This window comes from Thunnus albacares, chromosome 13 (assembly GCF_914725855.1).
Source record: "Thunnus albacares chromosome 13, fThuAlb1.1, whole genome shotgun sequence".
In the NCBI taxonomy this organism is placed as follows: Eukaryota; Metazoa; Chordata; class Actinopteri; order Scombriformes; family Scombridae; genus Thunnus; species Thunnus albacares.
Genome location: NC_058118.1, coordinates 286,551 through 313,995, shown reverse-complemented (window position 1 = coordinate 313,995; position 27,445 = coordinate 286,551). Strand labels below are relative to the sequence as shown.

At 39.7% G+C, this 27,445-nt stretch overlaps 1 protein-coding gene across 3 annotated transcripts; it reads right to left on the bottom strand.

Moving 5' to 3' along the window:
- Window positions 1-17: 17 nt before the first annotated feature.
- Window positions 18-27,445, bottom strand: ska2 (spindle and kinetochore associated complex subunit 2). 3 transcript variants are annotated; one of them, XM_044369807.1, is made up of 7 exons: window positions 27,312-27,445; window positions 23,569-23,661; window positions 22,886-23,062; window positions 7,722-7,796; window positions 3,325-3,367; window positions 2,902-3,031; window positions 18-1,071 (listed from the first exon to the last, which is right to left on the bottom strand). In XM_044369807.1, the coding sequence occupies exons 1-7, from the start codon at window positions 27,342-27,344 to the stop codon at window positions 945-947; spliced, it is 678 nt and encodes a 225-aa protein (XP_044225742.1). In that variant the 5' UTR covers window positions 27,345-27,445; the 3' UTR covers window positions 18-944. The 3 variants fall into 3 exon arrangements, with proteins under 3 accessions (XP_044225742.1, XP_044225741.1, XP_044225743.1); XM_044369806.1 differs by lacking the exon at window positions 27,312-27,445 and adding an exon at window positions 24,405-24,491; XM_044369808.1 differs by lacking the exons at window positions 7,722-7,796; window positions 27,312-27,445 and adding an exon at window positions 24,405-24,495.

Below are 27,445 nucleotides of genomic sequence, written 5' to 3'. Positions count from 1 at the left end.
TGAGGACAAATGAAACATTGTATACAAAAGTGTTTATTTTACTTTGTGCTGTATAAAGATATGAGGATAAAAGTGATATACAAAGACACCAATCGATTTTAAAACAATGCCATCCCTCCACCAAAACAGCCTGTGTTTTCTGTGACAGATCTCCTCTCCTCATAGGAACATAAATCTGAATGATAAATCCCCCCACAGCAAGAACATTCTGAATTTCATACTACACACCTGAACCCTCACAACATGAACTCTCACATTTGTCCATAGATGTGAAGGTGAATATGAATGTTAGAGACCATGCTAGCCAAATTAATGGCATTAAAGGCGGGCTCTTCTTGACTTTGTACTGAACTCCTTTGAGAAATTTACAGTGTAGCACAAAGCCAAGAGGTTGTGTTGAGCAGCACAACAAGCTAGTGAAGCTGTAAACGGAGGCACGTGTCCACACATGTTCAGTGGTGTCTGCGGTGCAAGGAAACTCACTACGGAGGGTTACTATTTTATCGCTGTTTTTACTCTTTGGAGCTGTTTCTAAACAAACTACCATCAGGGTGAAGGGACATGTCACCCAGTGCAGCGGTGTGGCTCATTAATGTGTTTTTATTAGTTTTTGGACAACAACGAAGGTCTACAGCACAGAGGAATAAAATATATCAGACTTTGGTTACACACACAATACTTGTTCATTTGATCAGTTCATTGTTGGTTCGGTTCCAAACATGAGATCTGATGACAATGAGAAAAATATAGAAAATTGCCAGTCTTATCCCTTAATACTACTACACCCTTTGATTGATATCAATTAGTCTGTTGTATAATACAGGAGTATCTGTATCACTCACATGCAACACTAGGTGCTTGATCCTTCAGTGAGCTCACCCTTTATAGTCCAGCAGCCAAATCCAGCACACACACTATCCACAGTCTCCAGTTGTTGATCCATCTTACATCACAAGGTGAAAGTGGCCTTTCCTGTCAGGCTCGACTACAGAGAGGTGCTGCAGGACCATCAGCTTGGCATCAGTCACCTTCATTTTCATCTGCTTCATTTTCTGCACACTGAGGGAGCCACTGCAGGACATCAGGAGACAGGAAGGCACTGTTACACAGAACTTTACTGTAATATAATCTAATAACAGATTTCAATTCAAGTATTTTAAATAGAACGATACAGTGTTGCATTACACACAGATAGCAAGTTTTCAGACAGACTCTACTGAGCAAATCTGTTTAGTAAAGAACAGTTTAACTGAAGCATCAGTTTTGTCAACAGATTTGTGTGTTCATCTCCTCAAAACTAATACAGTTGAAGAATCGGTGAGGACATGAGCAGCGCTACTAAGAGGGAAAGGGGTCATGTAAGTATTATACTTGTCTATTTTTTGTGTTTATCAATGATGAGAGCCATACAACATGTAATACCATAGTGAATGTGCTATAGGACAATGATGGATATCCATCTTCCCCAAGTAGCTAAAACCTGTCCAGCAAACAATGCTGAGTCATGTTCAGTCTGATTTGAGTTTTGTTGTTCGGCTCAGATTCATTTGTCTCTGTTTTGAGATGTTTCAGCATTTCTTTAAGCTGTTTTTTGTCTCAAATCTTTACATCACTGCTCTGATTTTTATGACTGCTGAGCTCACAACTGCTGAGTTGTGTTACCATGACAACAGGCAACCGTGAGTTGTCATGTCTTTAGCTGCAGGATAACTGCATAGAGTTTTTAATAGGTAAGAGCTCAACAGTTTTGGTATGTTTGGAAGCATTGACTCATAAAACGCACTTAATGTAAATGTTTCCCCCTTTTTTTTAAATATGGAAACATTTAAATTGCATGTGAAAATGCACCATAACCAAACCACTAATCTACTCAACTGCGACTTATGTTTCTGAGTACAATGTTACAAGGGCTGTCAGTCTGTTGTCCTATCATAGAGAAGAGATGAGTCTGTCAGTTCTCTGTCACAGTGCACTGTTAAAGCTTTACAATACAATACTGTACAATAACTGATGTAAGAAATAACAGTAGTTATGTATTGCTGTGCAGGTGAATTTATCTTCTGTCAATGAGGCATATCATTCACCAAGACATGTAGCAGGATGTGGTTTTATGTAGTATGTAGTACTTTCATATTGTTTTGTTTTATGCAATTATTTTGTGTGGATTTGGTCTGTGATTGTTAGCGACTGGGGTGTGATGTGGTACTGAACTGTGCAGTGTTGGCTATGCTACCACAGAAAGATATGAAAAAAATAAGCCTAAATTTCTCAGTAAGTGTTGAGATCTTTTTTTGTCTTTATGAATCAGCAGGCTGTTATTAGGAGGTGGCCCATTGCCTCTCTCTCTCTTAAGGCTGTCCATGGTTCTAAAACACTCATCATCACAGGTGTATCGCTTCAGCTAACCAGCTTACCTCTGAAGTTGAAATAAATGTATGAATTTGTTTTTAATCAAAGGTGAACGCATCTGCTACCATGTTGTGATGCATGTGTGCATATCTATAAGTTCATGTAGTGATAGCATTGCACTCCTTAACATAAAGTTATATATTCTTACATCACCTATATGTTTGATGTTATGTTTGCTATATATGCATTTGTAATGTAACAAAGTCCACCTCATTAGGACTGGACAAGTCGCAAACCAGGTTAAAAATCTTGCAAATCCTTGATTTATGAAAGACCAGCAGAAAAACTGCTTTCTGAAAAACAGCAGCTTCTCTCTGTCACTCCTCTATTAAGATACGTGAGAGATACAAACCTTTGAACACTTTATTATCAGTGCTCTCAGATAGAATGATGTTCTCTTAGAATGAGCCAATTTATTCTGATCAATGTGTTTACATGTTTTATTCTTCAGTAACCTCTCTTCCACCACACTCAATGCAGATGCTCTCACACCTGTTGTTTTTGCTGAAATGCTGCTGCAGCTGCTGGTAGAAGACATTGAGGTCAGCCAGTTTGATGTTGGAGCGTATGCTGAGAGGAACCATCTCCAACATAGCTTCACTCAGCTCCTCATATTCACAGCCTGTGGACACAAGGATAGAGAGTTCAGTCTGAAAGTTCAACTCAGTCAACAGATGGAGGAATATGTAAAACTGCATAAGTACACTACAATTTATTTGACAGTGGAAAACAATGTGCCATTATATGTCGATCTGACCTCCAGTTCATGGAAAGCTCTTTAATATACATTAGAATGGCAGGAAAAATGATAAGTGAAATATTTAAGCATGGACTAGACATTGTCATCTCTAAATCTGTGCTACTAGGATATGAGTATTCAGAGCAGAGTAGAAGACTTGAAGGTAACAGACTTACTTATTGGCTGCTGTTGGCCAGATGTTTCTACAGAGGGAGGCACCTGGAAGAAAACATTGACTAAGTTCAGTTCAGGCTGCAATCACCAGTGTAATACCTGACCGTGGCAGGTAACTGAACACTCTCAAAATCCTGTTCCGAACAGAGCACTCTTGCTCACTTGAACGTTCCTTCAGTAAACACAGGTAAGTAAACACAGCATCTTTACAGACGAGGATGTGGATGTCAACCATAATTGTCATTCTGTATATAAAAGTCCCATGACATCAACAGCATGAATGCATGCTAGAGTTTTTGCTTTCTTCATGGCTGCAAGTGGACTGATGGACTATATTTCAAACAAGTAAAATATCAAGTTAAACTTTTATTCATTGCAACTAGGTTTTAACAGAACTGTCAATCTCTGTTATTCTGTTAATTTCTGTGAATCAACGTATAATATACTCCTGTGTGAAAATGTAGCTTAAGTTAGCATTGCTGGAGAGCAAAGGGAGTGCAGTGTTGAAATTGGTGAAATTTGGACACGCAATACATTAAATATTAAACTTTGAATACACGAGCAATCAACAAGCTTCTTGGGAAGGGCAGGACGGAGCATCAGGGCTCTGCCAACTTATTGCAGTACGTCAGAGAGACCAGAGACAAGGCATGACACAAGTCAGAGAAAAGTGCTCTAAAGAGAGAAGTAGACAGCGGAAACAGCTTTTAATCAAGAATGGACACTCTGACCCCATGTCTAGACAGAAAGCATAATGTTAGCAGGATGTTTAGCGGATCAGCAGCAAGTGACATAGGCATTTAGATACATTGTTGAGCATAGGTGTGCGTTTTGGAAGCACTTAAAGCCCAATACACAATGGACTGTAGTTAAGCATGTAAAATGGAGCAAATACTTCAATGGGCAGTTCAAAACCAGTTTGTCTCATATGCTTCAAGACCATGGCAGGCAATGCACAAATCTTTTAGAGCAAAGATAGCGTGTGCAGCATATTTAGCAGATCAGCAGCTGCAGCAGTGTGTGAACCGTTTTGTCTACACAGGTACATGGTTGAGCGTAGGTCACCTGTGATTTGGAAGTGATCAGAGCCCAATACACAATGACTGTAGTTACGCATAAAACAAAGGAAATACTTTCCACAGGCAAAACCAGTTTGTCTCATATGCTCCAAGACTGCAGTAATTGTGAAGTGCCACTACAGACAAAGCACAAATCTTTGGAGCAAATATACTCACTCAAATCCGACCTGAGGGCACAGAAAATAGGAACGATCTAAGAGCCCAATATGATCAATCCACTTTATTTTAGGATGCACATTATTTTGTTTTTAAATGCAACCCTTATTGTTCTCGAAATGAGAAAAGAACATACATTTACTATTAGAGTAGTTATTTATATCATTTGTGTATAACAGAATGTTTCTTTCATGTTGTTGGTGTATATACACCAATTCACCTCACATCAACTGTATTAATTTTTCTAAGCAATTTTGTTTTCGCCATTTGCAGGTGTTGTATTTTAACAAACTCCTCCCAGAGATTTAACCTGACTGACAAATTTCAAGTGTCATCAACATCTTGAGTTTTCGTTGAACACACTTGACATGGCGATGTGTCGAATTTCAATTTTGCCATGAAACAGGAAGTTGTAACTCGAAAGTACATCATCCAATCAGCACCAGATTTCTGAGGCTTGATGAGGGTCCTCACCTGAACACATTTACATGTCAATATTGGGTCATAATGCCACCTACTGACAACAGGAAGTCAGCCTTATAGGACAAACATCATGGAATTTACATGGTGTGGACTACACATAATGTATCGCAACATGTTGTATAATTACTGTTTGTTCTCTAGCGCCACATAGTGGACACAGGAAGTGATATTCAAGTCGAGCCCGGTCCTGAACACATTTGCATGCCCTCACCAAAAGTCCTTCGAATGCAGCGCACCCCAACATGCACAAAGGTGCGAGGGCCCGATCATCGCTGCTTGCAGCTTTAATTAGGGCCCAAGCACCTAGCAGTGTGAAGGCTTTTATTTTTATTATTATTATTATTATTATCATTATTATTGTTGTTGTTATATTATTAAGGCCCAAGCACCGAATGGTGCGAAGGCCCGATTGTAACAGTAACTATTACTATCGAAACTGAAGGAATTCTTCCTCTCCACTCTAAAACGCATTTTTAAGGGGCTAAATGTGCGCCAGCGCCACCTACTGGCAACAGGAAATCATAAGCCCCATTCTTCTAGTAACTACTCCTATCAGCTTAACCAGATCCACCTCAAATTTAAGTTGTAAGACCTTGATGATGCTAAATACTGAAGCTTTTGAGTTTTCATCAAGAGCTGTTGCCATGGCGATGCATTGTTTGCCATGAAACAGGAAGCTGTTTTTGAGGGGCTAGAGATGCTTGAAAACTCACAAAACTTGCACATGTGTCAGAAGTAGGGAAACATAATATATGATATGGGTCTTGGGGATGGCCGTGGCAAAATGGCTCGAGCGTGCCCCCTAGAATATTTAATATTTATTATAAGTCCCCACCTTTAAATTTGATATAGGTGAACAAAATATTGCAGGCACATGTATCATGTCCGAACGCACAAAAAAAAGCCATACTGAGTCCAACAGGACGGGAGCCGTTTTGAATTATTTTTGCAATTTTCGCTGTTTTTACTCCTCCTAGAGATTTGAACCAACTGACTTCAAATTTGGTGGGGTCATCTTGAGAGCTTTGCAATGAAATCTTATCAAAATCATGAGTTTTCATGGAACATCCTTGACGTGGCATGCCAGTCAATTTGTATATCTCACCATGAAACATGAAGTTGTTGCAACTCCACTAGACTGTCCAATCTGGCCCAAATGTCATATGCTTGATAAAAGTCCAGGCCTGAACACATCTACATATCAATATTAAGTCATAGTCATAGCACCACCAACTGACAACAGGAAGTCAGTGGCCATTTTGGAACAATGTTGCTTTGATTTTCATGAAATTCGGTGGGATAATTCTACCCAGAAATAATCTTGGAGAGTATTTTTTCACCAGACGGGAAGTCCGCCATTTTGGATTTCATGTGTAAATTTTCATTTTACAAGCACATGTTTGAGGCGTTTAGTTTGCTCAGAAACTGAAAATTTCCAAGTATGTTTGAACTAGTAAGTATTTCGATTTGATATCACAAATGGGTTTGAGGCTTGACACGTTGGCTCTATAGCGCCCCCTAAATACTTTCAGCATTTTTCATAACTGGAGAAAAGTTCTAAAGTAATTGGCCTCAATTTACATGAAATTTACATGGTGAGGTCTACATATAATATATAGCAATATGACATATAATCTGTGGGTGTTCTCTAGTGCCACGTAGTGGACACAGGAAGCGATAGTTATCTCCTACATACAATGTCCAATATTCATGAAAATGTAAATCCATGTCACTTGTCTTCTGGTAAATTTATTGCTGCATTAATATTTCACTTATGTAGTATTGTCTAAGAGCAACAGGAAGTGAGGCCTAATTGACACATACTTTATCAAATGTATACACAATTTCCAATATGTCATCTCCAGCGCCATGTACTGCACACAGGAAATAATATTTTAACCATTCACACAATGTCCAATAATCCTGAAAATTCAGATCCGTGGTTGTTGCTACCTCCAACACATGCGAGGTGCAAGGGCCTGTTCATCATTCAGCTTCAATTATAAATTTCATTTATTCTTTTCTTTTTTCTAATATCTTCATAATGCTTATTTTGTGGGTTATAGATCTCTGTGTATTTTTGTATCTCCACAATGAATTTGGTGTCATCCATTGTTGATGAGTGGTCTGAAAAGGACCCTCCCTTTTCAGGGGGGGTTAAAAAAAAAAGTTATATGATGGTAGATGCCATTGTGAGGGACAACCATAACACCAAGTATTATCTTGTACGCACGAACTATTTAGTAGATGCCACTGTGGCGAACGACCACAATGCCCATGCCTGCATCTTGTGCATGTGTACTTTTTGGTGGAGGGGGTATGACACCATTGACAAGTGACCAAATGAAACGGACCATTACCTTGATTAAAATTATGGATTTCCCTGGGTTTGAAAATTTGGAAACATTTGGGATAATGTAAGCACACAACTCAACAAAATAACATGGGTCTAGTTGTTTTTAGACATTTTAATGTGTTCTAGTTACATATTATAGCTTTAAACTCCAAGTAGTTTTATAGCTCCTGTGTAACAAGTGGTTTAGTTTTACTCCTACTTTCCTAATGTGACCTCCATTGAGCAGTCTCACTGGTCTCTGATCAGTTGTTCTATGCTGTGCAATCAGAGCTTTGAAGTCTGTGTATATTAAAATAAATGTTTCTGGAAGCTGATTGGATCTTACCTCGGTTGTGGTCTGACTGACGGTGGAACCAAGGAGCTCTGCTGACTCCTGCTCTGACTCTGTCAGTGGCTGAACCTGCAGTATGTTTACAAGGACACAATCAACAGCTGCAATATCATTTTGTATAATGAAATGCCATGGCATGTAGTTTTCCGTGATGTCAGTGGCATTTCTAGTACATTTACACCAACGCATCCAGCTGTTCTTTCTGAAACAAAGCCATCACTTCAGTATGTAATGGTTCAGAAGCCAAGACAGGTTATCTTAAGAAATAAAATAAGATGTAGGACAATGTGCCTTTTTACCAACAGAGTTAAAAACTTTAAATTTGTAGTACCATTATGTTATGGTGTAATACAACAAACCACATAATATGCAATGAGTAAACTCTTACACAACAGATTTGTGTTCACATTAAAAAGAAACAATGTATATATCATAGATACATGTCTTAAACACATTTTACTGTGTAAATCCATGAGTGTTACTATAAGTATGTTATATAGTGTGGCCACTAGGGACACTAGAGGACCATTAAAAGAGATGGGGAGATGGTAGATGTGGATTAGGCTGTATTCCATTCAGTGTAATGCACAGTGGCTGAATAACACATTGCTGAAATGTTCCATTTGTTGTCAAACTCAAATGATTGATAGATAGATTATACAACAGTTTTTCTTCAGTGTAGTGGCACAGGTTGTGTAGTTACCTAGAAAGGAATAAGCAACAGAGTGCAGAGGCAGAATACCAGGGCCTTGTATTTTCATTCGAACATTCAAACTTTCCAATGTTCTAAAGAACCTTACTGAGCGTAAAAACTTTCTTTGCTGAGTGCAAGTGTAGCAGTGGTGTACTCTCTCTTGCATTGTGTTAAGGACGACATGCACACTGTCACTTTTTGGCTCTGATCTAGATTTATTCTGGTATGGTAACAAACAGTGGCATTAACTCTCCACAGCCAATTCTCACAGCAGCAGTTGCAGAAAATATACACATGGGCACACTGGTGGCTGAATGTTTACATACAGCAAAATAAAATGATAATAATAAAAAGGTTGTGGTGGTCTTCAGAAGCCGCAGCATTTCTTAATTGACATGCTGTAGCCTGTACTGTACATTTACTGCCAGACTGACAACTTACTGCTAACCTTTTCCCCCACTTCGCTCGCATTCACTGTCACTTCTTTGCTACTCGCTCTCTCACTCAACCACTCACTCGCTATGCACTGCCCTATTTCTTAAAGGGAGTACTATTCCTGAATGAATGGGTATTTGGTGCTATTTTTGGCATTTAAAAAATATTCTTTGGCCTGGTGGGGTTCTCGTCGGCCTGGCAGCCCACCGGGCCTGTACAATTGTAGGGGAAACACTCAACACCCATAGGAAAACATGCCCATCTACATTATAAACCACTAAAATATTGCAACATCACAACGGTACAATCACACCACCTGAACCTATACATCATCACAAGTCACATACAGGCATCCGTATTCTGAGAAGAAAAGCAAAAAAACCAAATCCCCGACAAAACAGAATGGTCTTGGTCTGTTGCACAGTTCTTGAGTCTGAAGGTATGAAATGTCTCATGTTTCTCCACCACAGTGTAGAGGTGGCTCTCCCAGCAATCAGCCAGCTTCCTCAGACCTTACTCCCCTTTGTTAGCCAAAAGGACTGTCCCCAATATCCACAGGTGCACCTTTTAACTTGCAGTTGTAAAGGTCAACTTGCCTCTCCTGCTGCTTTGTTGATGAGATTTGGGCGATCCTAATAGGGTCTGCCAAGTCATGCCTGAGAAACTGTAAATAGGTGTCATAATTCACCACATGATCATCCAAAAGCACAGACCCAAACATCAAGTTCACAGGCAACCTGGAGGTTCTGCCGAACATTAGTTGAAAAGAAGCAGCCTGTGGCATGCAGCTGAGGCCATCTGTGCTTGGCTCTAAGTGGAAGGGCGCTGATCATATTTCCAAGGGTGCCTTTCAACCACTCCATTGTCTATGGGATGGTAAGGACTTGTATATTTCTCAACACCAGTGAGCTGGAGCATCTCTGCAGTCAGACTGCATGAAAAGTCTGCACCCTGATCTAAGTGCACCCGCTCAGGAAAGCCATAGACACAAAATAAATTGTTCCAGAGCTGCTGAGTGACAGCCTTAGCTGACTGGTTGGGACAGAAATAGGCCTGAGCCAGCTTTGAGAAATGGTCACTACAAGTACGTTGAGGAACTTGGAGGACCAAAAGTCAATGCACTCAAGAGGTCTTAACACTCTCAAGAGGCGCCCTGGCCTCAGGTTCAGAGGACTTACTGAACACACAACAATGACAGCACTGAACATACTCCTTGACATCCCCTTCCATCTCAAGCCAACAGAACCGCCATCTGGTCAGGTAGAATGTCCGTCTCTGCCCTTGGTGACATGCCTCATCGTGGACACCCTTGAGAACCTTCTCCTTTTAACACAGGGGGCACAACATACTGGTAAGTTTTTTTCTTTGTCACCACATCCTTAGAAGAGTGATACAGCACACCTGTGTTTATGGTGAGCTTGTCCCAGTGTCGGAGGAGCCACAACAACAGGTTCATGTGGACATTCTTGTCTTGACTGCCTCCTCTGCTTTTCCACATAGTGAAGCACCCAACTCAAACAGGGATCAGCACGCTGTTTAGCCATAAGCTTTTCTCTAGGCAGAGGGCAGAAATCAGACAACTCAGGTGGTTGAATGGACTGAATGAGCTGAGGAAAGCATGGGGAGGCAGGTATTCCTGGTCCAAATATTGTTCCAGCACAGCAGACATTGCCTGAGAGGAGATAGTGTGGTATTGAGGCACCGCCACCTCGTCATTTTAGGCCAAGGACATGGTCAAGGGATGGTGCACCTACAGCCGGCCAAAAGGATCACAGGACAGACGGAAAGCATCCTGTACACAATCAAGGTCCAAACCATTCGCTTCTTCCAAGAGCGCACCATAAGGGACTCTTGTGAGGTGATGAAGCAAACTTGGCTGCACAAATGGCTCAGAGCTGAGGGCATCTACTACCACATTTTTAGGGCTGGGAATGTTCCTGATTTCAAAGTCATATGTCAGTCATAGTCAGTTTCAGCTTCCTGAAACCTTTGCTGCATTCTGGAGTCCAGTCAGAGGAGGAGAGCTTTCTAGACTCCATTGAGCCCCTTTTCCCCTAGGCATGCCGTGGCCTCTTCACACTGGATGTCAGTTAAAACAAAGGTTTGCTGATACAGGAGTATCCCTCAAAGAACTGTTGACAGAACCCAACCCTTCCAAGGAAGGATCTAATCTTGGGAGGAGAGGGGATGTTGGTGCCTTCATCCATCAGATCTTTCTCAACCGGGTCAATAATGGCTTTGACTTTTTCAGGGTTGGTAGAAATGCCATCCTTCCTCACAATGTGCCCCAGAAACTTCACAGAGGGTCTCATGAAATGGCACTTTTTAGGAGCTAGCTTCAGGTTGTGTGCCTTTAACCTCTCAATCATCATTTCCAACCTCTGCAGTACCAGCTGTTCATTGGGGGCAAATACCAGGATGTCATCCAGGTAACCTAGGAGGCTTTAGAAGTTTTGATCACTGAAGATAGCCATCATCATCCTCATCAATTTGGCCCGGCTGTTGCACAGCCCCTGCGGGAGTCCGTTGTACTCGTATAGTCCAAAAGGAGAGGTGAATGCGGTGAACTTCTTGTCCTCCTCATGGACCTCCACAGTGTAGTACCCAGAGGTCAAGTCCATCATTGAGAAGAAAGCATTCCCTCCCAGAGCGACCAAGACTTCAGCCTGGTGAGGCAGGGGGTGCGTGTCCCTGACAGGGCGTGTGTTCAGCTAACAGAAATCTTTGCAGAGCCAGAGATCTTTTCCCAGATGAGGACAAGTGGTGAGGCGTACTCGCTAGTAGACTTCCTTATGATGTCACCTTCCTCCATTTCATTCAAACCACTCTTAACTTCTCATACTGCGACAAGGATAGACGGCAATATGGGAATCTGAAGGGCTTGCTGTCACTCAGCTGGATGTGGTGGACAAAGTCTTTGGCCTTTCAACAGTCCAAACTGTGATGGGAGAAGATGGACTCATACTTGATCAACAGATCAACAAGTCACCTAGTGTCGCACTGCTAGGCCTGCTCACAGAGCTCTCCAAGTCAACAGTCAAGCTCTTCTCACTGCCTGCATCAGTCTGGTCAACAGTCCTGGTCACTGTACATTTCAAATCATCAGGTTGGTCATTCACATACAAGTACTCTGCGTCAAAGTCCTCCAGCCACCACGAATGGGAACACGTCAACAATCTTACAGTTGCGCCTCAGAGTCACTGGTTTAGTGGAGAGGTTAATGACTCTTACTGGGACCCATCCATCACCCCACAACGCCATCACTGTTTGTGACTCGCTTGGCTCCACAATGACTGTGCTGCCAGCAGAGAGACATTTATGGCTAGGCAGGCGACCCTCAACTAAGTGTTCTCGCATGAGCTCCAAGGTCACAGCATGCTTTAGTTTAACAGTGCCCACCTTGTCAGAGCATTCATTGCCTCTCCATTTCTCCAATGGCCAACAGCTGCATCAGGTTTTCCTCCTCCACACACACCAGATCTGAAAGGGACAATTTCTCCCATAAATTCCTAGCTAGCAAGATCACTGACCAGCTCAATAAATTGCCACACATAAATTACACCCACTCAACATCATCACCAAATACTTGTTGTGGTTACTGGGAGCTTATCTCAACATATAGGACAAATAAAACAAACCCATAAAACAAAGTTATAAAAGATATTAACAGAGCTTAGTACAAATCAACCTACCATGGGCACTGGGCACAGCAGACTGGTGGCTGAACATGGGGCACACCTGCCAAGTCTGCATGGGCCTGTTCAAGAGACATTCAAGTCCACACAAAAAATAAAACTCTGTAGTAGCTTACACATTCTAATAAGAGTAACAAAATAGTAAATAACATAATATTGAAAGAGGCAGGTGACTAATAATAAATTAGATTCAGTGCATATTCAATAACAATAATAATAATAATAATAATAATGATAATAGCAAGACGGCTAGTAATGGCAAATAGAATCACTAACTCCGTTACACAAGCATAGACTGTATATAAAGATGGATGGCACGTCTCCACCTCCTACCACTACGCAAAAGTGAAGCCAAAATATCAAGGGCGTTTCAAGACGGTGGAGTGGTAGCAACTTGTGCAGGCTCTGTCAAAGGCCATATTCAGACCAAATCAGGCAGTGCAGTTGTGTGGGGGTGTGAGGATGTTTATTTGTGCTCTAGAGCACAACTGCTGTGAAACAATCAGAAAATAACACTTTATTGATTTGATTACTCGGCTTCATTCACTCTCCAGCTTGCTCGACCACAGCTGCACTCTCTCTCTATCTCTCTCTCAATGGTGCTCTCAGCTCTCTCTTTCTCTTATTACTCTCGTCTTTTTTAAAATGAGTCAGGAAGCCGACAGCAAAGTCTAACTTTTTCACCTGTAATGTTGACAAAGTTGCTTCCCAGGTTAACAGCCGCGATGTGAAGAAGTCTAAGGTAGGAGAACACCCTGGCCATAGCTAACCTCCAAAAGTCTGTAGAATTCAATACAACTGGGATTAAAGATGTTACAGAGCTTAACACAAACTCTGAGAAGTCGAATTTACATTTCAAATTAACATTGGATAGAGGAAAGCTGAAGCTAACTGACCCAGACAGATTATCATTTAGTTTGGAATCAGAACTATCTGTGACCAGGTGTAGGCTCTGTCTAGGAATCCTGGTGTCTATTGAGAGAGGAAGATACAATTTGTTGAGGACTTCTGAAGGGAGGACTTCAAACCCGAGCCAGGCTTTGGCCCACAGTGTTCAAAGCAAGAAGCAGGGGTCTCAAAGTCGCTTTGACAAATAGATATACTCTCATTGATGTAGGATGAAAAACACACTATGTATATATTTTTATATTTTTGCACTAATTAGTAAGCTTTCTTATTGAGGCTTTACCTAAATCAGTTGAGTTTCTTGACTTGTAAAATCAAACTGTTACTATTTATAGTATAGATAGTGTTTTTTTAAGGTATCTATTATGCAAATCTTTTTTCAATTTTATTTTATTGGTTCTAAGGGATATCTTTGCTACTATTCTTAATTATATAACACTATATTACACAGCAGACAGTTAATCTGAAGGTTACTCACTTTTCATTCTGCACATAACAAAACTGGTTCAGTCAATCCAAGTTTATTCTAAATCTACACATTTCCATTCATATTTGTGTGTTCAAGTCATTATCTGTGTTGTCATTAAATGTTAGGGGGATTAGAAATAACACTAAAAGGAAAGCCTTTTTTTGTTAAGAGCAGCCAGGGGTTAACTGTTTTATTTTTCAAGAGACTCACTCCACTGAGGCAGATATTAAATTCTGGATAAAATAATTTGTTACATTTCCATTAACCTTTTCTTATGCGCATTTTGAAGTATCACAGTAGGAGAACTTAACAAAATTTGAAAAAACTTCCTCAATTTCTCACAAAAGATTTTATGCTTGCTTGAAGTAGATTTTGGAAATGTCGAAAAAGAGTTTATGCACAAAACAGGTAATGGAAATGCATTTGTCAAATAAATAATGACATAGCAAACATTTAACTCTCATGACCGATCAGCTGTTTCCGCTCTCGGCGTCTTCCAGCATTTCCAGATAACATGAAACATTGCCAATACTAGCTGACATGAAAGAACAATTACAACTGAAACAAATTCCTGAAGACCTCTCTCCATTTTTCTCTCGTCAAGGAAATATAACTATTTGTTTTGTTTAAAGGTTGGTAACCTCTACTTTTTCTGCTCTGTTTACTGGTCTATATCGCCATCTTATGACAAAACTATGTGTTGCGCTGCCTAGTTTATTCACTGCAAACCAGTTGATGGAAACTCAACTAATTCGCATTTTCCTTTTTGCAACATTTCAAATGTTCGCTTAAAATTCCCTTGCGAATCTAATGGAAACATGGCTATTGTTGCAGGAGGTTTCAAAAGCTCATCATACTCCCCCAAAAGGTAATTGTCACTCCTTCAATCCTGTCATTAATGACCTATCCCAAAATGGCAACTTTCCTATACCAGCTCTCAACAATATAATTAATATAGCTCTGCTGGCAGATATTCAAGATCTAGAATTGATTTGTACCTTATTTCCAGTATTTTACTTAACTCTGTTTCTTCCTGTGATATCTTAGATTCCCCATTTACTGACAACTCTGCTATCACCTTGTCCTTGCACAGTGATTTAGGTGCTTCAAGAATAAGAATTTATTGGAAATTCAATAATAACCTCTTGAACAAGAAGTTATTCTGTGCAGAGATAAAATCACTGATTATTGAAGTTAAAAATTGATATGTCTCCTTTGAATAGATGGGAATGGTTCAAGCATAAAGTTATGTTAGTTGCTAACAGAACTAGCAAAAGGACATTGTCAGAGAAAAGACAGAAGAGTCTGGAATTATTAAGGAGGATTCATAATCTGTGTTGTAAAATAGATTTAAATTTGGAGGTAAGAGCATAACTTTATTCTTTGCAATCTCAACTGGATATTTTTATGTGGATGAGGCCAGGGGGGCTTACAGTATATAAATTCATGAGCCAAATGGATCGAGGTAGGGGAGAAAAACTGCTAACTTTTTTAACCCGGAAAAAGCAGAAATGAATGAATGAATTAATTGCCTGTTACTTAATAACTCAATAATTGAAGATCAGAAGGCAGTTGATAGTGAATTGCTACATTTCTACAGCTCCTGATACAAATTTAATTTCTCTGAGCCTGATTATTTTTGAAATTGCATCGAAGATAAAATACCGCAAATTGATGAAGACTTACTAAAGCTGATGTACCTATTGCTGAGTTAGATATTGCCATATCTCAGCTATCAAACGGCAAGTCAGCAGGTTTAGATGGCTTCACTGCAGAATTTTACAAGTACTTCTGGAATGATATCCGTAAGATGCTTTTTGAGGTATTCAGGGTTGTCTTAGAATTTCAATTCTGCCTGCTACTATGAAACGTAGCCTTATTGTTTTACTACCAAAATCCCAAAAAGATAAACTTATGATTGATAATTGGCGGCCTATCGCACTTCTTAAGTGTGATTACAAGTTGCTGGCACTTATTTTCCCTTCTAGACTTAAAAAAGGTCTCATTAAGATTATTGGTGAATACCAGCCCGCTTTTATCAAAGGCAAGCATATTATTCTGTTCCCTGTGTGCGTGGCTCTACATGAAGTGACAGATAGCTAAACAGATGTACCAGGCACCGAAAGATTTAAATGATGACTCAAATGTGGAGGTTAAGTTGAGGTCTGTTTACTTGTTTATGTTTGTCAACTTGCTTTTTTACAATGCTTTTCCAGAAATTCTGTGAAACTGAAGGTAAATGCACAAGAAAATGTTCTTAATGGAAGTAAAAAGAGTGTTAAATGTAAATACTTGCTTGATACTACATAATTAGACAGATGTTTGCACTACATGTTGCCAAAAAAGGAATTTAGATAAAGATAAAACATGTAAACTAAACTTACAAACAAAGCTTCTCCATGGTTCAACACAGGTGGATGCAAAGGATTTAACAGAGAGAGTTCTCAAGCACCTTGCTGCGCAAAATCTCAAATCAAAATGGCTAGTCTCAAACTATGACCCTACCCATGTGGGCACAAATAACCAATAGAGAACAAGTACAATCAGCTGACAGCAATCTTCAAAGCAACCACTAGGAGATGCTAAAATGCTCTTCACCTACATGTAACACATATCGTACATGCAGCTGTGTTTCCTTAAAAAGTGGCCCATGAGCCTGTTTCTCTATCTCCAAAGGTATAAGGCGGGGTTGTCTGGTATCTCCTTTGAGTTACTGTCTATATTGATTATAAATGCTTACAATATTCATAGCAACAATATTTTGGACAAATAAAATTGACAAGTCAGTTTGCTGATGACACAGCAATATTTCTTGCCTCCATAGTGCTTAGGGTGATTAAGCTGATAGATATTCCAAAGCCTCAGGCTTGCACTTGAATTTGAAAAAGTCTGGATTACTTCCAATTCATTCTTGCAATTCTGATATGATTTGTGGCATTCCCGTGAACCAGAAGGTAAAATACCTTGGCACTGTAATTAATAAAAAAGAAAGTGTGGAGGAGATTTCTCGTTTGATATACCCTTGTTGTTCTGTTATCATTAAGCCAAAAACAGTAAAATGTGCCAATTCCATATTTGTTCATTTTGTTTACAAAAATAAAACCCACTATATTTGTAAGTCCCAGTTAGTTAGGAGTTATGAAAAAGATGGATTAAAAGCCTTAGATTTTGAGTCACTTGTTGGGACATTCAGAATCAGCTGGATTGAAAAATGTCTCTCAACCACATTCTATGTGTTTTTACCTACCAAACAAATTCTTTGATAAATTAGGGGGTCTCAGTTTTCTTCTCAAGTGTGACTTTTATTTACCAAAACTACTATTATTGTCCATGTTCCACAAATAGGCTCTACTGTTTGCAAAAACGGTGTTTTCCCATAATTTCTCTCCTCACAACTCCACTTTGTTGAATAATAAGGTAATAACCATTGACTGTACAAAAAGATGGACGTCATGACAGCTCCCCAAAAGTGAAGCCAAAACATCTTGATTGCCCCCTGTTGGCTGGCTGCAGTATAGGTCATAAGTCCCACCCCCTCTAGCCGAAATGAAAAAAATCAAAGTACACATAACATCAATTTTTCCCACCGATGGTTTCTGTCATTTTAGGTAGTTCTTATCATGCTGATGTTTGTCCAAGTACTCATTTTTCTGAGAAGTTTGAATTTAATTAGTTATTTGACAATAAAGAAAGGTGGTCTGACATCATGAATGACAGCTGTGACAGCCGCTCTCAAACCTCCGTCAGGCGGGAGGACAGCTGGAGGGGCATGTTCCGCAGGCTGTCATCCCGCCGCCCGACTCTACTGCACAGACTCTGGCTCCAAATGACGTCACACAAGCAAGATAGCACGTCCCGGAAAGGAGATATTTTGGCATCACTTTTGCATAGTGGTATGAAGTGGAGAGGCGTCGTCCATATTTATATACAGTCAATGGTAATAACTATAAACAAGAAGTTCTTATTCAAACCAGACTGGTTCTCCAACAATTTAGTTTTTGTAAGGGATTTGCTAGATGCGGTTTATTTTATAATGATTTTTAGATACATTTAGGATAAATGTTTCCAAAAGTGATTATAAGAAGGTACGTGGAGCCATCCCTCTCCCACTTCTTCATTTAATACAGAATATGTTGAAGTACTATGACAGACCTAGTTTGTTACCTACCCTTAGAGCTGATGATCTGGATTTGTTCCACAAAAAGTTGATAATGTAATTTTGGGAGTTACCAAGAAGAACGTTTTTGGAGATTATGAGGCTAGAATTCAGATTTATTCTTATGAGTCGTGAAATTAACAATTTAATATATTTACAATGTACAAATATATAAATAGGGATAAAATAACTGGAAATTGTCTGAAATGGAAACTAAATTCTGCTGCAAGACATTCTATTGTTGTAGAAATCTGGGGCTGCCCCCTAGACGTCAATGATTCGAATCATCATTCGAGAAGATCATGAGTCAACTTGCAGTTTGTTACTGCCTTTTTTTACCCACATAACTGTACACAGAGTAAGTATGATAACAGCACAACAGGCTGTAAACTTTCACAGAGTCGAAATAACCTAAATACATAACTGTGATGGAAACAGAGAGGGAAGATGGAATCGGAGGATAGTGTGATGAGCAGAGTGACTCTGTTTCCTTCTCCTTCTCTGAAGCTCTCAGCTCGAGTGCTGAATGTAACAAAGTTGGTTAAACTACTTTTGAACCAGATGCTGGTACAACCTCTTCTAACCGTTGGGTGATTGACTCCTCAGCTGACAGCAGTGGTGGTGCACCAGAATTTTATAACAGAAGTAGTAGGACACACACTTTTTATTTCTCTGACTATAAATCTGATGTTTTCACATCATAAATGATGAACAACAGCATTAAAACGTGAGTCTTACAGGTATAACTTGAAACTCATGTATTTGTTATAGGAGGTCAATGTGGGGCAGCTGCTCTGCAGGTAATGTGGATTGTATTAGGGCTGCTCGATTAATCAAGTTTTATTTTCAATTACGATTTTGGCTTCCAACGATTATAAAAACAAGGTAATTGAGGTAAAACGAGAATTATCCCACATTCTGTTTCGCAGTGATGCTCTGGTTTTGTCTTGTGTTATAAATCCAGCGTATCTTGTGTGAGAGCAGCTGGACAGCGCAGAGACAGACAGAGTGGAGTCTTCCTCACAGCATGACGTCATTAAATTCATTAAATTCAAGTCTGAATTTAACAAACAGTCAAATGTTCAGTGGTGGAAACCGACTTCTTGAGACATCTACAAGCTACTTTGTTCTAGTTTCAGTCAGATTTTGGATGCTATTATTTAGATACGAGGATTTTTCGCTCCGTGTAATGATCGCTCCTTTCATCCAGCCGCTCAGAGCCGTGTTTTTTCTGTCTGCAGCAGGGTTTACATTAGCCAGCATATGCCAGCTTTTCACCAGTATCACGTGTATTTGTCTGGCAGATGAAAATATCAACGGCCAAAATGTCCAGTCGGAAATATGCTGATTGCCAACTCATTAATAGCATATTAAATAGTCTTATATTGTGTGACCTATAAGATATGTTTCCAAGACCACTCAAATATGAACTTATATTATGCAAAAGTTGGATTCCGCCTCCGCTGTGAAGCCATTGAGAGATTCACTGAGTGTTTGGTCAGATGTGACTCGGTGTGGCACAAGATTCAAAAGGCGGTGCGCACTCCAGCAACAGCCCCGCGCCTTGGCTCAACAGCAGTTAACACAACTCTGAGTCTTACTGTTTTCTCTCAGGTAACATTACATCCAGTATTGGCACAGTGAGAGTGAAACAAACCAATCAGCCCGGAGCGCCACAGTTAAATAATATGTAATTGATCAGTAGGAGGTTTAACTTTTCCCTGTATGGCCCCATGAAAGACGGGCTTGGGAAGACCATGGCAGGTGGAGGTGGTGGTGGAGCTGCAGCTGCAGGCTGCCCACATGGCTGCATTAAATTAACAACAGCAAGGCTATTTGTTTTATTTTATTGTTGTAGCCTATATGCTCAGCTCACAAAGTTTCTGAAGAGTTCATTCTGCTGACTAAACTACATTTGTTGTTTGTGTTTTATTGCTGTTTAAATGTAGGCTATTATATGGCTATTTCAACATATGTCTAGTAGTTGTTCTGTATGGCCGGATTCTGGAATATTAACGGACATACTGGCCATCAGGTACATCCTACAGATGCATTTATTTTTTATTTGTTTTGCAGTTGATTTATAATTAAAGTTCATGGAAAACTACTGGTAAAAATACAAGTTTTTTTTAAAAGTTCAATAAATGCTTGATGTTTCCCAAGTCAATGAGTAATTGTGTTAAATAATCGTGATCTCAATATTGACCAAAATAATCGTGATAATGATTTTTGCCATAATTGAGCAGCCCTAGATTGTACTGTAACTGGGTGGAGGCATGAATAATATTTCTCATAATCATAGGCGGGATGTACTGAAGAAACAAACATTAGTAATAGTGTTGAGTATTTATAAGAATGAAAAATATATAGAGATATACAGACAGGGGACAAATTAAAAGGAAAAACCAACATAAAGTGTCTTAGTAAGGTGTTGGGCTGCCACGTGCCACCAGAACAACTTCAGTGGACCTTGGAATAGATTCTTCTGGAGGGATGGAACACCATTCTTCCAAAAGATATTCCCTCATTTGGTGTTTTGATGATGGTGGTGGAGTATAGAGACTGTTTTCTTAATCCCGCTCCCGTCCACTCCTGCTGGATTCCTGACCATTACCGCCCGCTCCCACAATGTGTTTGTAACACTCCCGCCCGCTCCCACAATGTGTGTGTCCACTCCCACCTGCACCCGCAAACATTCTGACTGTTCACACCCGCACAATAGTTGCACTGATTTTGTGTCTTCTCCTGTCTCCCAGGGAAAACACGTTATTTTACTGTGTAATATTAAGAAAGAGATACATAATTGCCATACCTGTAATGCAATAATTACAGTTATTCTAGTGCAATAAGTATGCCTGTACTAGGGCAAAATTACATTGCATTTATTTATTTCAGCCTACTTATTATTTTAGAATGTATGTTGTTGGCTGTGGTTGTTTGTTTTGCTGTGGTTGTTTTATTTTGTTTTGTTTTCCTGTGTCTTTTAATGCACTGATCAGGAGTAGCACTCCTAATGATGATGGCATGCAACTTGATGCAAGCTCACAACTCCTCCATTAACTCCTAAATGAATACAAAAGTAGTAATAACCTGCGGTATTGCAATATGCACGCATTATTTAGTGTTTCTGTTGTTTACTCATTCAGGTGAAATTGGCAGGTTGCAGCAGCTGGTGGTGCATACTCATGAGCTTATGTGTATGTGTGTGAGGAGGAGCAGCAGCAGGTAGCGTTGTCAGAAGGCACCAAGAGGAGCGCTGACTGAGCACTCAGCCCGGCTCAGTGAGAGTCGGCCTACAGCGCTGGTTAAATCCCGGGACCTGCAGTATATTTTTTGACCACCCGATCCCACCTGCGGCGAAGTTAAAACCACCCACTCCCGCAAGATTTGTGTTGGGACCCGTTGGACCTGCGGGATCCCAATCACAAGGCAGTATTCTAGTGGAGAGCACTGTCTAACATGTCAGTCCAAAATCTCCCATATATGTTCAGTTCAGTTAAGATCTGGTGACTGTGAAAGCCATAGCATATGATTCATGCCCTATGGATCCTGGAATAGACCACTCCCATCAGGATAAAATGTTTCATCACAGGATAAAAGTGATCACTCAGAACAACTTTGTATTGATTTGCAGTGACCCCTAACTCTATGGGGATAAGTGCACCCAAACCATGCCAGCAAAATGCCCAACACAGCATAACAGAGCCACCAGATCCCCTCACTGTAGGGGTTAAGCATTCAGACCTGTACCTGTTTTAACTTTAATTTGTCACTCGTTTGTATATAGAACACAAGCGCACAACAAATTAAAACACAGAAACCTTCACAGTCTGGATGTGAGGGTGCTGTTTGGAACCAGCAAGAATTGCTAATGATTTAAATCAAACTATAATTTCTATCATTGTAAACTGAAGTGATCCTCAGAATGCGATCGAAAAATGAGGATTGTGTTATGAAACTATTAATCAAAGGATGCCAAATTCACCTTTCTTCATTTTGGTAGACTCCTGTAAGACTGAGAAATTGTGTTCGACCATACAGACTGGCTGACATTTGCAAGCCGTTACAATCCTGAAGGGAGCTGTTTCACTTATTTGAGGAAAAACATCTGACAAAGAAAATAATTGAATAATTTTATTAAAATGATAGTGATAACTATTTTGTATAGTAGGGAAGTCCTGGCCGGCCTTGGTTCCTTAGAGAAGCCCCAACTGCATATAAGGAGGCTACAAAGATGTCCAGGCTTTTTTCTAAAGGCTCCTGCCCAGAACACGAAGTGTGGCATCTTATTTTTTTCTATCAATAATGATGATTAGTCTTCTTAATATAGAAAATAAAATCTGTATCATTGTGGCATCTGTTCAAGTGAAAACCAAAAAGCAATTACTCCTCCTTTATGTAAGTGTTCTGTAATTTCTTAATTCATACATGACAGGACCATTATGGATGTAATTGCAATGCTCGCACAATATTGGTGTCTGCTGCACAAGAGTAAATACATAAAGGAAGATAAGTGTTTTATGTGCTTTCTTAGGCCACATCACTGATGGATTTTTAAACTCATTTTGCCGTTGAAGCTTTTCATCCCAGGTTCTCATGTTGACAAGCTTTTCCCAATATCTGGTGCTTAAATTAAAAAGGGGTTTATTATTTACACCTATCAACTAATCATTCCATCAGCAATAGATCATTAATAACTGACATTCACAAAGGCTTTACAATGTGAAACACTTCCCCCAACTATCCCTACTGTATGCACACAAGGTGGTGTTTGTATAGTGAGTGTGCTCTTTCTGTGTGTACCTCCACATCAGTTGTCTGTTGGAAGTGTTGGATCAGCCCCATGACACTGATAAGGTTGTCTCTGATGGAATCCATGGACTCTTTCTGTGCAGCTGCAATCTCCCTCACCTGAGAGCACAATGTTGTGTGTTTGGCCTTGATGGCTCTCAGGTTCTCCAGCATCACCGCTGGGTTCTCCTGCAGGCACAGTGTCAACCATTAGCCTCATAGCCTGTACAAATTTAACATTAGAGCATCCAGCCTTAGTTGCTTTTTTGCACATTTCACTATGTATTGTTATTGGCCATGTATAGCAAGAGGAGTGTGGTGAAAAACCATGGTCTGAACTAAAGATAAGGTAGAATATATGGGACTTCCTATATTGATAATCATGAAGATTATTAGAATTTAAATTTACACTACAAAATTATACAAAAATATATTATTATACACTAGTTAAACTTCAAAACTGCTGGCAATTTGTTCTGTTTGCTCTGATGCGACAGGTATCACTCTGTACTCTCCGGTTTTGCGGGGGTGTCGGGCTAGAGGCACCCAGAACCCATCTCAACCCCCTCAACCCCACCCAAAAAAACCCTTTAAATCACTGTATTGTTTTGTGTATGTTGCCATGTCTCAAATAATGTTTTTAGTTTTAGTTGTATGAAAATGTGAAATAACAGCTGTGGTACTTAAATTATTACCTCAGCGGGACATCCATTCTCTGCAGTGTTGTTGATGAAGTCCAGCTTCAGACGCCTCTCAATGTACTCTAGGTCTGCCTCTGACTTCTGGAACTGCAAAGACACTCAGCTTTAAGGTCTGATAGTAATAGTAATAGTCATTAGTAAATTGACCCTGCTTCCCTCTGCTCATAAGTATGGCTAGGTTTTGTCTTAAATGTTTTAATACTAGTCACCTGAGTTTCAGTATCAATACCAAATCATATTATTTAACAAAAGAAGCCAAATATATAAATAGGGCTGCAACTAATGATTATTTTCATTATCGAATCTGTGGAATATTTTCCTGATTAATCAATTAGTTGTTCACAGAAAATGGTAAAAAAAAATCAATCATTATTTCCCAAAATCTAAGATGCAACCTGAAATATCTTGTTTTGTCCGCTGCCCAAAGATGTTCAGTTTACTGTCATAGAGGACTAAAGAAACCAGAAGATATTCAGATTTAAGAAGCTGTAACCAAAGAATGTTTGCATTTTTTTCAATTATCAAAATAGTTGCTAATTATTTTTCTGTCACTTGACTAATGGATTAATAGTTGCAGCTCTATATCTACACAAGCAGCCATACAAGAACTCTGTCTAAAACTGCAAAAAAAATATTATTTAAATCAGTAAGTATCTGATCAAACAATCAGTAAACAAGATCTGACTACAATACTACAGACATGTTTTGGTATGTACCAAAAGAGTATAGAAGTTCAATACCTAGCCCTACTCATGAGTGCAGCTTACACACTGTCTATAAAACTAACTTTAAAGGAACTGGTATTTTTTTAGCAGAAAATTAAAGAGCACCATGAAATCTTTGCCATCTTTAATGAACATCTGTCCCATGTCTCCTGTTCTGACATGAAATAAAAAAGAACCTGTCAAAAAAGTTTAGTATTAAAATGCTGTACGTCATTTCAAAATCAACATTAACACATAATACAACTGGTAAGATAGTGTATATATCGTGTCCATGGATAAAATGTGGTGCAGAGTGCAGAGCAAGGCTGACAGGTCCAACCATAGCCACTGGTTTGATAAGGCTGGTAGCACTGATTAGACTCTACAGAATGTTATTTCATAGAGTGAGATTAGCTGTTAAGCCAGGCTTACTTCATTAAATCAACCTTATTTTCAGGAAATTCTGTTCATGTTACCAGCCAGAGTAGGTTAGCAGCCAACACACAGCGATATCACTGTACACTAATTACTCTCAATTATTGGAAAACTGTTGAACCTCTCTAGGCATAATGCACTCTGACCCACCCCATACACATTACCATTGTCCATCTATCTACTTGATTTGTTTCATTCTAGAAATGTAAAAGCAGTTGATGGAGCAGGTCCCTGCAGTTTTCAGATGCTTTGACAATACTATTGCACTGCTAGCTGTCTCATACAGTAGTGCAATGAAGTCAGAGCACCTGCCAACAGCTGAAGCTTCAAAGTGGAAACACTTCCTTCACTTGTAACTATTTCTGGCCAATGCCCTTTTAACATTGCACTGCTTCTCTGGCACGGCCATCAGTAGAACAATATAAAAAGGACACTGGACAGACAGCTTAGCTAAAGGCTGGACTTTCTCACGGCTCATTGAGCTGTAAATGTGAGAAAATACTTCATTGTGTCAAATGGAATGTGACTTGTTTTGGGTTAAATATATTTCAAATGTCAACCTGAACATCGCTTCAGTACGTATTCATTTTTTTATTATCTATGGATCATCCAGTCTGGTCCACCAGACATTCATGGTCCTTAAGAGGATGACCTGACTTTGGGGACTCCCCTGACTCATGCAACAATCAAACTTCTTGACAAGTTGGATGGAATGCTTTGAAATGTTGTACAGATATTCATGTCTCTCTCAGGATAAATTATTCACTTTGGTAATCCCTTCACTTTTCATCAGGTCAAAATGTCAATTTGTCCAATACTTTGGTTTATAATTAAATGCTCTAAAAAATAAGGACATTCCCTTCAGCCTCAGCTGTACTACAAATTAGAAAATGTTAGCATATTAATATGCAAAACTAAGATGAACATGGTAAAGGAGAGATATGCAATAAGGGATTAAATATGTGGATAATGACTCATATTTCAGACAGTCTCTTGTAAAAGGCATTCATGGTGTTTTACTCGGCTGTACATACAAAAAGTGCCAAAAATAGCTGTGTAACAAAAGAGAGCTAGAGAAAGATGTCCAAACCCTGGCTCCTTTCTCATCTCTGCCAACTGGCCAATAACTACAAAAGTAGGTATGAATGTTGGATTGTCAGTTTTGGAAAATTACAGAAATTGTCGAATACCACCCTAGTTAGGATGTTGTGTGTGTGGGGGGTTCTGAAGCTGTTCGGTCATGTGACAAGCAGCTCTGACGGAGTATAGAGCCTAGAGCTGCTGGTGTGGCTGTACACTCTGTAGACTCAGTCTTACTCATCTAAGCATCAAAGTTCATTCTTGACTGGGAGAAAAGTACTTAAGCAATATCATAACTCCATCATAACTCCAGATCCACTTATTAGCTTTTTCCTGAGCTTTCAACTGCATCTCACAGTTGTACCAGCCTCTGCTGTACACCCCCTGAGACAGGACCTGAAGACCAGAACCCCCCTCCCAACTGTGGGAAACCCTACATCAGGAAAACAGCAAGGACCTAGACAAGAGACTGAATGAAAACAGTCAAAATCAGCTGTCTATGAGCCCGAGGAAATATTGCCTTTTAATTCTCAGGCAATATGTTTTTTTTTAACGGTCTGCAAGGCACAGGAGCAGGTTGCCACTAAGCCACAATGCTCGCTGTTCTGTTTATTCAAATCCACTTATATCTGTTTTTTTATTTATTGTGTACTTGTTTAATGGGTGCTTGTTTATATTTGTATGTGTGTATTTGTGTGCGATGGCATGACTGAACACTGTGTACTGATAACACCTGAGCCAACTCAATTCACTGATGAAGATTGTGACATGCAGTTGGACATTCCAGAAAAAGCTCATCAGTGGACCTTTAGTTAGGACTATTTGGATAAACATTGGACAAACAGACATCTTTACAGGTTAAGACACACTTCATGTTGTCTATTCACTGCATTAAAAGTTCCCTTTAAATCAGTTTTTCTCTGCCTCCTATAAAACAATTACAGACCACTATGGCATTATAGTAGGGTTGTGAAAAAATACGTTTGAAAATGAGTAAATGGTCGTTTTTTAGGAAAGGCTAATAATATTAGCTGTAACATCACCGAAAGATATTTGAGCTACACTGAAAATGACTGTCCTTTAATACCCTGATATGAGGGATTTTTCTACAAACAGCAAAAGCTTTGATTCCGATCCTGACGCTAAACTGTGACCGGCTGTGTTGGCTGACTGCTGGCTGGTTATGATGCTACTTTACGGAACAGGAGCTGTGCACATGGTTAAATGGTGGTCCTGTTATCAAATGTTGAAGCCCACAGGAAGCCGTTTTAAAAAGAATATGTCTATACTGGCCTTAGGCTGGACGCGATAGCCGCTGTTCTAGTACTTAGCTGTTGGTTGAAGCGGTTTGCAATGTGTTGGTGTTTCAACGGAAACCGCTGAGGCACACAAAAAACTTTTACTGAGAAAGGCTGCATCCTGTGTGAATAACAGATCGATAATTAATAATCTGCTGATTGTGGTTCGACGAGGATAAGAGCAATTTCAGAAAATAAAATAGTTTTACACTGTTCTTACCATCGCCTCAAGCTTTTCAACTGTTGTCTCCATGTTGAATACTTTTCAGGCTGATGCAGGCTCTGTGATTGGCCAGCTGTCAGGAAAGCAGAAAACCGATTGGACAGTTGTGTGAGACGGGATCCTCTGTAGGT